Consider the following 15,356-nt stretch of genomic DNA (forward strand, 5'->3'; position numbering starts at 1 on the left):
GGGAATCCTCATGGACACCCACTCCCTCGGGGGAGGAAATGGGTAGTGTCAGACTTTTACTGACTAAACCTGAACCGCCGTGCTACGTCATCCGCGTTTTTGTGTCGGTTTATGGCAATGCGTTGCAATCCTTCATACACCGACCGCGGGCTTGCTGTAGAAAGCATTAATATTCGCCCACCATTTACAATATGATATCGATATAACCACTGTTACAACACTATACCAAACCGTTAGGGACGTCGACATTTAATTAAATTCCTCTTCGCAACACTTGCGAACATACGCTACCAATTTAGTTCATCCCTAACTCCAGCTACAATGAAAATACGACTTTAATTTCTCCAGTCTTAAATCTCAAATTCCCTTGCACGATGAAACAAATATTTTGTAAAGAATGTTTCTTTAGTGTTATGTCATTATGGACTCTATGTTTCAGAGATAAAGTCGAGATTGTATTAAAAGGTTTAAATGTGAAGGAATCCAGTTATTTGTTACGAGTAGCTTCTATTTAATCTAATCTGTTTACTTTTCACGGTTGATAAAAATGGAATTTCATTCTTGCAGCATTCGCATACAAATTATTGTTTTTTACCCGACTGGCAAGAAAGAGGGTAATGGTTTATAAATTTCATGCTTAAACTGCTTACTTTGGAATAAAGTGTTTTTTTAGGGTTTTCTCCCTCAAACGGTGAATACGGATCTCTAATACTGAGGCTCTGCTTTGTATCCTTCTGTTTCAAATTTGATGAGTGATCATCACGATCATTATAAAAAAAATCCGTCATTGTATGGAAGGCGTCCTAACAACAATTTGCCACGTAGGACAAGTATTTGTGTAATCTACGAATTCTTGTCCTCTTCTGGGTGTCTCTGAGCATGTAATTTCTTAATATGGAAGTCGTTTTTCTTAAAATAAAAAGCGACGAATGGGTATTTGATTGAACCGAGTTAGTCGGCAATAGGATTACTCGACGCAACTCTAGGTTTTATATTAAACCCTCTTTGCTTATATACTTTATTTTATACTACGCCCAAAACAGTAATAAAAATTGGTCGTTAAGCGCACTCCTCGCGTCTGCAAGTAATGACCGAACTTAGCGGCGTTATGACTCCAATATTAAGTCTATTTTGGGAATAGAGCGAGCAGGCAGTTTAGATTGAGTGATATAAAAAAAATCTGACGCCAAAAAGCCATTGACAACCTCCTTACAAAAAAATAAAGATGGCGCCTCGACCCCGCTCGAGGCCCGGGCTTTGTTTATATTCATACTTTTTACTAAAATAGTAAGATAAAATAACAAATACTTTTCTAAAAACCGCATCCAAATCGCTTCAGCCAAACGCAAGATAATCGCGGACAAACATACCTAAATAAACAATCGAACTGAGAACCCTTTCCTTTTTTGAAGTCGCTTAAAAAGGTGACGCGTGTCGGTATTTTTTTTCAACGCCGATAAAGAAGTTTCACTTCAAAAAGCTTCTGATAAATAAATAAATAAAAAATGTTTTTGAAATGAATGTTGCTTGAACTGTTCTTTGCTTGGTATTTATACGAGTATGTTTTATATACTGACCTCATATTTGAAGTGCACGGTGGAGCACTGCAGCAGGGTGCCCATCAGCTTGTGAGGGTTCCACGTCACGGAGTCGGCCCTGTGGAACAACAAGTCAAAATAGTCATACAAGTCAATAAAACAGATTAAAAAAAAAATATCCCCACGTTTTTAAATGTCCATTAAAATTTTATCAAGATATTTAGCCTACTATTTTTATTCAGCCGTTTTTATAGTTGTAAATTGCGTTGTCATCCGGTTCGAAGCTACCCTGAAAATTTCAGCCTGCTAGCTTATCGGGAAGTGCCCCAATTTGAGTTACAAAGATCAAAACGGAACGACAAACAAAATGAAAGTCAGTGTATAAAAACGCGGGAAAAATATTAGGTAAACTAGCGGTAACCCGCGGCTCCGCCCGCGCGGGATATCGCTTTAAAGAAACCTCCTATTTTTTTAAGTTTATTCAAACCGCGTATATTACTTCGAATCCCGCCAAGTACACGTGTGTAAAGTTTCATGATGATCGGTTAAGTATTTTTAGCGTGAAAGTGTAACAAACAAACTTTCATTCACATTTTATAATATTAGTAATAGTAGGGATTGTGACTTTGCGTAATCATGGACAGCTATGATACCTAATTGCAAGAGCAATACGGTCTCGATAACTATTTGTGATTTTTTTAATAGTTTCGTAGTCTATTTGAAGCATCAAGGGATTGATATGCTACGTTACGTAGCACTTGCTACGCGTGCTACGAACATGCTACGACAATGGCTACGAGACACCTACTTTATGGCTACGAAAATTTGTCCATATTTCATTTTAATTAAAGTGACCAATAAAATACACTTTTTAAATTAACAACATAATAGTTTTAAAGTATTATTTATTAAAAATAAACTAATTTTCATCAATAAACAAAAACAACCCTTATCTACCCTTTTCACAACACCACATCAATATGAAAATTGAATGTAAAATTGTTGTTGATTTTTGACTAACCAAGGTCATTAGTCAGGGGGTGACATCGGGTAATTTGCATAATTCTATAATCAATTGTGAATCAACGCACCCCGGCCCACCCTTATTTGTTTGTGGGAAATTGATTCGCACTTGCGAGGGGAGAAAGGGGTCGGATGGGTCAGCTTTGTGGGCAATAGACTAGAAAATGGTTTTAGATTAAAATAAATAATAATTCTTTCAACTAAAGATGAACTGAATACAATAAAAACAGTTCTTTTCTTAGGTTTACGCGAATGTTAGACATTGAAATGAAACTACTTTTACGGATTTTATCGCTAAATAAACTCAAGGCCAAACCCAAGAGCAGCGCTGCAAGACATCAAGACACAGTGAGCTCATACTGCGTAGGTCGGACCACAAATAATTAATTAAAATATGAAGGTAGAACGAGCAACATCTTCTGTCAAGACGAACACCATCTCAGTCTGCCCGTGACCATGATACCTGCAAAGGTTTCGAAACGTCGGGAACTAAAATCTAAAATTAAACCGCGATAAAATCCGTAAAAGTAGTTTCATTTCAAAAACAGTTCTTTTAACTTAATACTTTAGAGGTAATAGAGATAAACAACAATCTGAACTGTATTCGCGGAGTCAAATGAAGTTCATTCAAACTCCAGCATTAGGTTAGCTCTATTTCATATCATAATATTGCATTTTTAGGCAATCTTTATTATTATTATTATTTTCTTTTTTTAATTTACGGGGTTTTTCTGTGTAGACAATGTCACCCCGATGATTTATAAAAATATTTTTAAAATTAACGCTTACATTTCATTAGTGGCCTGCCCGCAATCATATGGCCATTATCATAATGCTATAAAGCATTCTAGCCTCGTCCGATAAAGGCGAGGCAAGAATGCTATTATAGGAGGAAAAAAGCTTGTCTTCATTTACTATGGAAGACTTTCAGCTACAAAAATATCAGCAATCTACATATACTGTGAAAGTTTCAGCTCAATCGGAAACCGGTAAGTAGACCAAATACAACAGTTTTCATTATAGACCGATAGACAGACAATGTAATAATTGATCATTGTACCTAAAATTACCACTTGTAACTACATTATGGAAGCAATAAATTATTGAGTATTAACGGGACAGGTGAAACTAAATAAAACCTTGCAAAAATACAAAAAATATTCAAGTCATCATTGGCCTAGCCTTTTCCCAACTATGGTGGGGTCGGCTACCAGTCCAACCGGTTTCAGCTAAGTACCTGTGTTTTACTAGGAGCGACTGCCTATCTGACCTCCTCAACCCAGTTACCTGGTCAACACGATACCCCTTGGTTAGACTGGCTGTCAGACTTTTCAAGCTTCTGACTATCTGTAACGACTGTCAAAGATGTAGGAATAACAGCCGGGACCCACAATTTAACGTGCGTTCCGAAACTCGTTATGACAAAGATGGTCACCCATCTACGGACCAACCGCGTCAAGCATAGCTTAACTTGTGATCGTTTCACTTATGCGGTTATAGCTTAGCCACGAGCTCCTCAAGCTATTCAAAAAATAATCAAGAACCCGCATAAATATTTAACATACAAAATTATACATTGAAACCCTTAACAAATTCAAAACGTATTTAACGTTAATATGCAAGTGTTTAAGTATAAAGTTAAACAGCAGTATCGTATTGACGCAGCCACGGGGCCCTGCGCGGGGCCCGGTGTGGGCCCCGGCGCCCCGGCCTCGGTGGGACGCTTTGCTTAATCCCTTGTTTTCTCAGCTTTAGGGGTCACAAGCTGGTTGCGTTTACACCGACGTGTATTTGGATAACAAGAAATTACAATTTGTGATTTTGATTTGAGATTTCTTTTAAAAAATGTTCTGACGACACAGTTTTTTTAGTCCCAAGCATAAAGCACTAATTTTAATTTTAAATAAATAAATGATTATTATGACACAATTAAACAACCACTAATTCGGACCGTTCTTGGTGTCAATAAATGATGGAGTCATTTATTGAATTAGGTTGAATTTTATGAAAATCAAGCAGTTTAAAATTAGTAGTTATAGTTATATTAGTAGTTGTAATATTCGTACAAAGTAACCTGCCTAAAATAAATAATCTTAAGAAGCTCAACCGCCCACCATGTAAATGTAAGACTATTTGCAATTTGTAGAAAAAAAATATGGCCACTATTTCAAACCTTTTTATTTTCCCCTTTTTATTACAGTTCGGTGTAAGTGTCAGCCACGCTGGCAACTTTAAACACATCTGTGATGAACGAGCGCCCTCTAGTGCATACTTGTGTCTCGACACTTTTTGTTTTTTACAAACTCTGAGGGGTTTTAATTAATCTTAAAAGAGGTTTAATAGCAGTAGGAGGGGAGAGCCTTTTGTGGAGAATTGAGGATTTTTATGTTAGGGAATGTTTTGTAAAAATGTGCGGGTATTTTGCGAAACTGTTGGATTTTTATATTTTATAGTAGTATAGGACTTGTGTTTTTATTTAAGACACAAAGACTAGGTTTTAAATAGTTACCGAAGTTTTTCTTAAATGTTGGCAATTTGTTTTTTATAAAAAAGACCATTTTTTTTCTTTTCTTTTATATATTTTTTTCATTAAAAAGTCTTTCACGTTCCGTATAAAAAGGAGGCTAATGAAAACCTCTTGTAAATTTTAGAAACGGAACCCTAAGAATAATGATTTAGTTTTATATTACTGGAAATCGTCTAAAAAAAAATATATAAGTACGTTTCCCACATTTCCCAAAAACGCTAAAAGTACAAATAAGTAAAATCTTTATTTTCTAATTTCCATCATTAATTACTTTCTATTACCCGCTTTCTCTTTTAGCCCTTAATCCCTTCGCCCCTTAAACTGTCAGTATTAACGCACACCACTTTATTTGTAAGTCGGCTAAGCGATCAAGTGTAACAGCCGCGGATTGAGCCCCTCTACGAGATTGACACGTGAACTAACGCCTGCTACGCGGCTACGAGCTACGAGACTTAGACGTAGACGCTACGAATGTTATGTGTAATCCTTGACATGGAGTGTAGGGTTGGCAATGAGAAGAAAATTTCATATAAAAATGCATTAATGCAGAATTTTGTAATTTTTATATCAGGATTTGTGTAGTTGCGTTTGAAATATGAATGAAAGCTTGAAAATATGAGTGGGAAAGTGAGGTATAGTTTTTTTAAGATAAGTTAAAAAAAAATTTTGAAAGCATTATTTTTCCACTCAGCGTATTTGCTTAACCGGTATAAACCATTTTTTTAATCCTCTAATCATTTGTCTAAAAGTGCTCTCAGTAAAACACACGTCGTGTTTTTTTCTTGTTTATATAATTAAATAAGCATGTATAAGTTGTTATATATTAAGACATGTAAAAAACATTTGAAATCCATATTCAATACCTTTACCATCTAACATCTAGTCCCTTAATTAACATAAAACCATCATCCTCCATTATTCTCATCTGCCAACCCTAGCTCTCCTGTCGCACGCTCTATCGCGCGCGTCTGCTGCATTTAGCCAGCCCCCCCCCCGCTCTCCACCCACCCGAGCGGGGGTACCTCACGCGCGGCTTACATTCCCGTCATTCGCCGACGAGCGGCCATGATTGATGGTCGCTAATGGCGCTCCGGATTAATCCGATAATAAAGAACTACGCTACTGTTTTTGAGGATAGAGAATCAATTAGGTTGGGAGGTAGTATTAAGGATATGTTGTTGTTGGTTTCCTTGGTTTTGATGTCTATTAATCATTTATTTCAGTTTCTAAAGACATTTTTTTTACAAGATTTAATCGCGAGGCTTATTGATTAGAATTTTTTAATCGTTTCTGAAAATCTGTAAATTTTAGACTATCATTGTAATGTAACTAACTTACCTCTCGACGCCAGTCAGACGGGGATGACGGTACTTCTTGGAGAACAACAGGCCGCCGCCCCAGGCAGCCTGGACAAAATAACACAATTAGGGTCGAAATGAGCAAGCTTGGATTATACAAATGGACTTTGTGAAAATAAAACCTGATCGTCGTCACATACTGTTCTAAAACCGACGTTCAATAGATAAAACTTTTAAATGTAAATTAGAAATATAATTGCAAGTAGTGTACACTTAATCATTAGGTACTCAAGAATTTCATAGTGACTCATAAGTTTCATAACAAGTTCTGCAAGTTTTATCGTCAGCCAATTGGCACCAATTCCTTAAAAAAAGTCGATTTCACCCCGACCCCTGGTGGTCCTACAGATAATGTTTTGCCAGCAATGAGATATAAACTACAGATTCTAGCTTCTATAACTTACATCGACATGCATCCACATGTCATATTTCTGGCAGATGTCGGCAATCTCCTCGAGAGGGTCGAAGGCTCCCAGCACCGTCGTTCCGGAGGTAGCGTTCACGAAGAATGGTACCTAAAGATTTGTATAGTTTAGTTTTAAGACAACAGGTGAATAATGGAATACAGAAATGATTTTGACTGCAGGTATAGTTGTGTGATTGAGGTTACCAAGTCAAACCCAATGTGCGCGACGCGAAAGACGAATAGGGTTTATGTGTTCCACAATTACTTGTTGTGAATCTTGGCTGAATTTTGTGCATGGGACTTTAATGTTTGTAAAACCCCTTGCGATAGAAGATTTTCATTTTTTAATGCGGGCGTAGATATGCTCCAGAAAAAGGAAAAGCAATTTGACTTTACTAATTAAACGTCAATATTTGCGGCGGAATCCACATGGATACCCAAAAGAAAGGGGTACTGTCAGACTCTTCCTGACATAATCTGAACCGCAGTGAAACATCTCCCGCATTCGGTCAGTATATGGCAATGTATAAAAATTCATCATACACCATTTGCACCACTTAAATAAACTTACAGAAGCAAAATCCAGCACTTACATTGCCTCTATCCTTATGGTACCGCACGAGTCGCTCAAGCTCAGTGGGGATCATGCGGCCGCGCTCGTCAGACGGCACGCATATGCAGTAGTCAGTGCCGAGTCCGCATACAGACGCGCAGGACTTCACCGAGTAGTGGCACTGGAGGTGGAGAAGTAGGTTAGCACGAGAGTGTATAGGCTAGGCGAGTTGAAGGGTTATTTTCAGCTGCTGTAGAGTTCATCCAGGCCCAATTATTAAATTTCTTAATGCGGAAGATGTTTTCTTATTATAAACAGAGCTGAATAGTTAGTCAAAGATTATATTAGATTAAATTATAACATTCTTTATTGTACACCATGGCATTACAGCAGTGATTCTTAATACATACAATGTTAGGGTACAATGGCGGTCTTATCGCTAAAAGCGATATCTTCCAGACAACCTTTGGATGGACAGGAAAATTATCAGTATGAACAGAGGTAGATGGTGCACTAACGCGTAAGTATTCACAGAAATCTTCATGAGGGCTATGGTACCTACTTCAAAAATCTGTTGTTTATCTTTTGTTTTGTAATTTATACAGTTCTCGTGTCACGGCGGTGACTCCGAAACGGCTTGACCAATTCTCACGAAATTTTGTATGAATATTGTGAAAGTGTAAGAATATGAGGACGATATCTATTTTTATCCCCATCTTTTATTCCCTACCACTAAGCTGTTTTTATGGCAAAACGTTTGCTGGGACAGCTAGTGTTCTATATAACTTAAAGATACTGTCACCTCGTACCTGGTCGGAGGTGAACATGACGAGGTGTCCTCCGATGCTGGAGAGTCCCTTCTCCTTGTACTGCGGGAACTTGTGGTGGCGAGCCGCCAGGAAAGCGTACAGGTTCGATACCGACCCACCTGTCGAGAAATACGGGTTAGATTCGATCCTAAGTTGTCACCTGTAACGAGTACTCCGGTTGTGTCTAAAACTAGTCGGGCAATCCCGATATATACGCGTGAGTAAACCGTTGCGTTATTTAGTAATAAATATTATTCTCAAGATATTATAATAAATTAATAAAAATACGTAACAAAAATTAAAAAAAAAAGGAAGTGAGTTAGTAATTTTGTTAACCAGCTCTTTTGGTATACATAATAAGTCCCGAAAGGTAAATTTTATCACACAGTTAGTCACAAATGTAATTCTAACGTTTTGAAGATGCCTGAAAAACACTTTTCTTTCGTATGAGGTTTAGCTGAGGACCCCAATATTTAGCGTCTGAAAAACTACCATTTAACAGAAACCTTACCTGGAGCAAGAATCGAATCCCCAGTCTTCCACCCGATCATGTTCCTCATCTTCTCCAACACAACATTCTCCATAAGGATGAAGACCGGAGCTATCTCGTAGGTGAACATGTTGGTGTTGGCTGCGGCGGTCAGCCACTCCCCAGCCAGCGAGATGATGTCCAGACCGCAGGAGAGTTGGTTGAAGAAGTGGGGGTGACCTGGGGAAGAGACGGGGTTGAGTATGGGTAGAGAGCTGGTGGTGAGAATGAAAAAAACCGTTAAGTCTGGCAAAAAAGTGCGCAGAGAGTGGTGTTTTTTTAATCTTATCCTTAAGTCCACGAACAAATTTTGTCTACTTCAATATTTCCTTTTTTTTTTGGAAAAACAAAACGGGTTTTTAGGTTTTTTAGTTATGTAGACAATATTACAATATTACATTGTTTCGAGCATTCCACGTAAAGAGCCGTGTTCAAGTTAAACTTTTTAGCGAAAGCGACTAATAAGAAATCCAATTGACAAACTGTCTGCAAATAGCTTTCTTGGACTTTGTTAAAAAAACCGCTTCCCGAGTGTTCTGGCTGTGAAGAAGAAACAACGCAACAAATTCTACGGTAAAATACCTATCTAAAAACCGGACTCCAACTTAAAGACCAAACAAAGGAAAAACCTCATAACAGTAATGTTTTTATCAACCATTAAGGGTCGAATATCAAGTTATGTTATCAAAGTGTCGATAACAAAAACAGAATGGTTTTCTGGTCCGATCGGCAACCGATCCGGATGTAATACCACGCGCCATTGCACGCCGAGATAACGTCCGGTTTACTGCCGGATACGGTTTTCAATATTGATACTTATTTATCCAAAAACAAAAGCGAAATTAGGTGTTCTTAGTCGAACTTTCTGTTGGAAATGTAAGAAATAGAATAGGAATAAGACCGTCGCTTTTAAAAATAAATTTAGATGCTAAAATTATAATATACACGGTGATTTTTTAGTCGTCTTACAAAAGGAGCCCAGATCATGTACCCGACGTAAAATACCCCTAGGCGCGATTATTATTTTTTTATCATCAACTAAGACAATAAATACGAAGAAAAATTAAACAAGAGAAATCCGAAAATAGTCTTAAAAAAGATAAAAGCGCCGCCGCCCGCGCCCCTCACCATTGTTACAAGGCTCGGACCGCGCTCGCAACAGAGCTGTGTTTCTAAAAAACTACGAATTGCATCATAATATTGAATAAAAATTGCATTTTAAATTTATTTAAATCTCATAAATACGTATTTTATTGTCATGAACGTGTTCTAGTCATTGGATACATAAACTGGGCTGCTTTTGTAAGACGACTAAAAATCACGGTGTATTGTCATGTTTAAATAATTTTTGTTTCTTCCACGCAATGTTTGCAAATTTAATGACAAGCTTTTAAGAATTTAAGCGGTACCAATAATACATATTTGATAAGTCAGTTGTGCGTTAAGCAACGCTAATTGTATGCTTCATATTTGTACAACGATTCGGTAGAATGTAAGAAACTATTAACTGCAAAAACCACCTATTGTACTACATTCTTACAAATAAATTATTCTTTCTTTCTTTACTTACGATCATAAATATAATATGTGGCAATTTTTATGGAAATATGTCTTTTCTTTGTTAATTTTTTTCTCCCTCTTTCAAGTCCAAATCAAACATGACCGCGTTTTAATTTATTTTAGCTACTATTTTTATTATCTATAATCTATTATCTAATCGAAAGCCACCTAACACTTAGTAACTCCATCTACCCTTCAGTAATATGTTTATGACACTCTAAAACCCGCAAATGAAAAGATAAGACCTCTTCACTCCCCTAGTTTATCAGAAACACATTCGTTTTTGACATAACACAGATAAAAAAAACCGGCCAAGTGCGACTCGGTGTGTCTCTAGAAGAGTTCCGTAAAAATGCGAAACCACTCGAGTGTGATTACAATGAGAATCGTGATTGTGAGAGTTCCGTTCATATATGATAAAGATAAACAATTTTGGGAACAAAATCCCTATCCAAATTGATGACCGTACCAATAGTTGTTTATCCTTGTTTTGTATCTTTATTATTTGTTCGTTAAGTGGTAACAGAAATTCGTTATCCGTGAACATTATAACCTTATTTTTTTTTCAATTATCTTGAGTGTGATTCATTATTGAATGATTGCCCGACTAGTTTCAGACCCAATCGGAGTCTTTAATCTCCTTCTCCGTAAAGTTCGACTCGCGACCTTGCTGCATCAGCACCAGGGACTCCAGTTGGGTCCGAAACTAGTCAGGCAATCCCGATAAATTAAATACGCGTGAGTAAACCTTTGCATCATTTAATAATTTTACTTTATTGATATCACGGTTCATAATATACAACAGCTTGATGACAGACAGACAGACAACACAGTCTTTCTAATAGACTCCGTATTATCATTTGGGCACGGGACCCTAAAAAAAAGGTAACTGCGAACAGCGCCCTCTAGGGACGGAGGGGTGGAGATAAATGGTAAGGAGGTTTTTGAAATAGGTTTGATAAGGAGTGTCTTTTTAAGAATTGAGTTATTATATTGATATGATGTTCATTGCCTGTTTAGAGATACTTGAGCAATTCTAATTATCGGTTTAGTCCACCAGACAGATTTCCATAAAATATTGGAGACGAGATTTATTTATTTAATTTCAGTATTTATTTTATCACAACATTTAAAAGTTGGGAAGATTAAAAGACTTAAGATGATTTATTCATTTATTTATTTATATAGGTTTACCAACAGCTTCTGTGTACAGTAATGCTTATGCATATTGATAATTATGTCTAAGACTTACACAGTCGCTAATTACTGGTTAACCAGCATTCACGAAAGAAGTGATAAGTGCTAGAAAGAATCTAAAACTAAATTAAGTTACATAAGCTTGAAGTTAAAAATACAATAGAGAAAAAAATGATGAGAAGAATCTTAGCGGGGGCTAGAACTGGCAAATGACGTCACACGGGATTTTAGTTCATAGTTCAGCAAATTAGCAAGCTAAAATCTCAGTGTTACATATGCCGCAAAACCGATGGCGATTGTGGCAAAAAATCTGTATAAAACATTTAAAACGTGCCCTAATGCATAATCCCTGCAGATTTAATTCTGTTTACTGTACCCTGTTGACTGTGCCCTGCATCTGCGAGGCGTGATAAACCGTCCCTGGAGATGGCTCCCCCTTGTTAATAGTTATCTAGTTCATACCTTTTAAAGTTCGGATTTTGTATCGGAATTTTGTTGTTAGCTTTTCGTAGTATTGAAATATGAAATTTGATAATGTATTGCTTTATTTTTTGTGGGAAAATATCTAAGCACGTTAGACGAAACTAAGAAGTATTTGTCATGGTGTTGTTTTGACTACGAAAACGTGCAAACGACATAAATAAATACTTCTGAGAAATATTTGATAATTTTTATGGGACCAAATGACTACAAAGTATTTCAAGTTAAATGAAAGAACAATCAACAAAATCGGTTTTATAAGTCCGACGTTCAGAGGAAATAAACATACCAAAATACAGACAAATTGAGAACCCTACTTTTTTTTAAATCGGTAAAAAAGAACATACATTTTAGTGAACTGTTTCTTCAAGCACAACAGTTGCAAGGTCATCGTTCGTTTTTAAGTATAAACTTCTTTCTTGCCAGTGTAACCTGGCTCTTTTTACTAAAAAAGAAACTGTTTTGTTTTTTTATTTGTGTCATTGTGTCAAATACGCGATGACCCTTAAGTTTATTTCCACGTTTCTTCTCAGGGTAGTCACTGTCGACTAAGTCAATGTCGACTTCAGCTAGCATCAAAAATCATTTGCAATATAAAAGAGTTACCTATTATCCTATTTGCAGAGTAAAAAAATAAACATTTCATAAAGAAATCTCCTCTGGTCTCGCCAAGCCTGCCCTTACTGCATGGGGTGGCAGTATGGCCCAAGCCCCTTCAGTGGCGCCCTCTAAGATTAAACCAGCATTACGCAACACCTGACTTAGACCCCATCTGGCGGTAGCTTGCGGGATTAATATTAAATTCCTTTTGACGTATTAATAGGGAATATGTTGTGAGTCCGTCTGTCTGTAGTTGGGAAAATTTGTGAGGAAAATGTAGCTTGTTGTTATGATCGTAAGGTGCATCTAATATTAGTATTCCTCGTGGTCTGATTAGTCATGTGTAGTTGGGGTCTATGTTTAAAATACTTTTGTTTTTTTTTTAATTCCTTTCTGTCTTTGAGTTAGTTCGAAGTACCTACAATATTCAGCCATTTTCTGATATTAAAATTAAAGTATTCCGTCGAATAAAAACCGATTAAAAAATTGTTGTTTCTTTTAACTTTCCTTCAATATCAAATTTTTTTGAATTTAATTTTACGCCGGCCCTAAAAATTGTTGTGATATTAATAGCGCATCTGTACGTCATTTCTTTTATGTTTGTACATAAACTATCAAATAAACAACAGCCCCATACAATAACAGTATACAGCGAAAAACAACAAACGAAATAACCTCAAAATAATCTCCCAATCAGGCAATCACGACCACTTCATAAGGGCGTCCACAACTTACTATGCGAGAGCGGACAAGTCCCGAATTAACACAATTTGTCGCACGTGACTCCTATTCACCAGCACTCCGGTATATTCCGGATGTATCAGGTTTAATTCAGTTAAATCCAGTTTGGGCTGGCATGTGCTGGTGGGAACCGCAATTACGAGTATTGTTCGTGATTTCATTATGAAGTATGAATTTAATGTTATGTTGGTAATGAAGATATTATGGCTCGTATTTGTGCTTTGATTGTGTTGCGTGTTATACTGTGTGTAGAATTTTTATGGGCTTAGCTTGTGGTATATATGTTTTAAAGGGTGGCACTTTATTTTTAGTCTAATCACTTTTGGTATTTTTTTTATTAATGTGGATTTAAGTATGGAAGATATGTTTTTTTCGCAATATTACATTACTGTTTTAAAAAGAAGTTCTTGAAATTTCCGAGAATTTAATAAAATTACTTTAATATCGTGTTTATACAAAAATCTATACAATACGTTTACAACATTAGTCAAAAAAATATCTCCATTATATAGGATATTCGCTTATTTAAGTAAAATCGAGCAATACTTATTTCACAATGCCCAACATGATTACTCAATAAACCCAGCTACCTAAAACTCATCCCTGCCAAACCTATAAAACATCCCTCTCAACCCAAATCCGGCGATTACGTCCCCACACGCCATAGACTATACACTCTATACTCTATAAAAATCAATCTATAACAGTGGAATGCTGTAATTTAAATTCAACAACAGACGGGATGATCCATCAAACTATGTTAATACTAGAGGGTAGGGTGTAGGGTGACCATAGTTTATGTTTATTTAGAGACAATTTATATTATGTGCAGGTAAAAAATGTGGAAAATTTTTTGTTGTTCTTGGTATTGTCCTAAAATTCTGAACGATAATGACGTTTAATGGGATTCAGTATGTTAACTTGAATAGTGTGTTTTAATAAGTTTTCTTCGTATTTGTGAATTTAGATAATCTTCTTTATTAACTTTGAACTTGCTTGTCTGTTTTCTAATTCTATCATATTTCTTAATAAGTATTAGTTAATGAAAAAGTTAGCTATTTCGATTCGAATTTAGATTTCTAAAATTGCCAATTGAAAACCAATTTGACTAAAGAAAATCACAAGTTTCAAAAATAAAGTGGGGGCTAATAACATCACACATTTTTAGTCCTACTTTTTTCCTTCCATCTGTCCTCAATTCCCCTGCCTCATAGTCACCACTCACCATAATCCAATGATTTGCGTAACATTAGCCGAGGCGGGCTAAATCTCTCCGGGGCCACTTTCGCGCCCTATTTATCGCTTTCCTGGCGATCCCGGACTATTTCCCAGTCTTTATGGTTTTAGACTTTAAATAAGGACTTAAGTAAGGATGAAGGATAATTTATTAAAAAGTTTGAGTGGTCTTTTCTTTGTGTGGAATTTATGGTTAAGCTGTTTTAATTAAATTGTGGTTCTTTTGGTTTTAAAATTACTTTCTACATTAAACTGGAGAACTATGTATGCTATATATTTTTCTTTTTGTTTAAATCATGTAATCATTGTTTATTACTAAAACTTGTTTTAATTGTAAAATCTTATGTTTTAAATAAATCAAATACTTTTTTCGTCCTGATTTACTGTTTAGTCAGTAAGTGCGTAGTGCAGTGTAGTGAGTAAATCCTTTTACCAAGTATTTCTAAATAAGTCTTTTATCAATAGGGAATTTTTCGTTTTTCGTTTTTATATCAACTCTACATTTCAGGCTTTGGTCATTTTAATTGAGCCGCCAGAATAGATACTTCATTTCAATATTAACCTACCACTAAACAAAAAAAACTGTCCAACCGATTTTACTATTCACAAAAACTAAACTGTAAAATTTGAACCACCCACAAAACCCCCTTGTCTTTGCTTGCAATCCCGCACATCGCGCACAAGTGATGATCTTGTGCTTCACCGAGCGTGTGATGCTGAGGGCGGCTGCGTTTGATGTGATGGATGAGAAATGTGTTTGATTGTTGAACGAGTTTTAAAACTGTAGGCATGTTTAGAA

General features: G+C 36.3%; 1 protein-coding gene across 4 annotated transcripts in view; it reads right to left on the reverse strand.

Annotated features, from left to right (window-relative positions):
- The window catches only part of LOC113504126 (glutamate decarboxylase-like), a 51,737-nt gene that overhangs the window by 4,156 nt on the left and 32,225 nt on the right, over positions 1–15,356 (reverse strand). For all 4 annotated transcript variants that reach the window (XM_026886267.1, XM_026886268.1, XM_026886265.1 and 1 more), the window contains 6 exons: positions 8,726–8,923; positions 8,215–8,333; positions 7,446–7,586; positions 6,851–6,961; positions 6,427–6,494; positions 1,578–1,656 (listed from right to left, as the gene is read on the reverse strand). In XM_026886267.1, coding sequence (XP_026742068.1) covers positions 1,578–1,656; positions 6,427–6,494; positions 6,851–6,961; positions 7,446–7,586; positions 8,215–8,333; positions 8,726–8,923 — 716 coding nt within the window. The remainder of the gene's footprint in view (positions 1–1,577; positions 1,657–6,426; positions 6,495–6,850; positions 6,962–7,445; positions 7,587–8,214; positions 8,334–8,725; positions 8,924–15,356) is intronic.

Source organism: Trichoplusia ni, chromosome 21, assembly GCF_003590095.1.
Source record: "Trichoplusia ni isolate ovarian cell line Hi5 chromosome 21, tn1, whole genome shotgun sequence".
Lineage (NCBI taxonomy): Eukaryota > Metazoa > Arthropoda > Insecta > Lepidoptera > Noctuidae > Trichoplusia > Trichoplusia ni.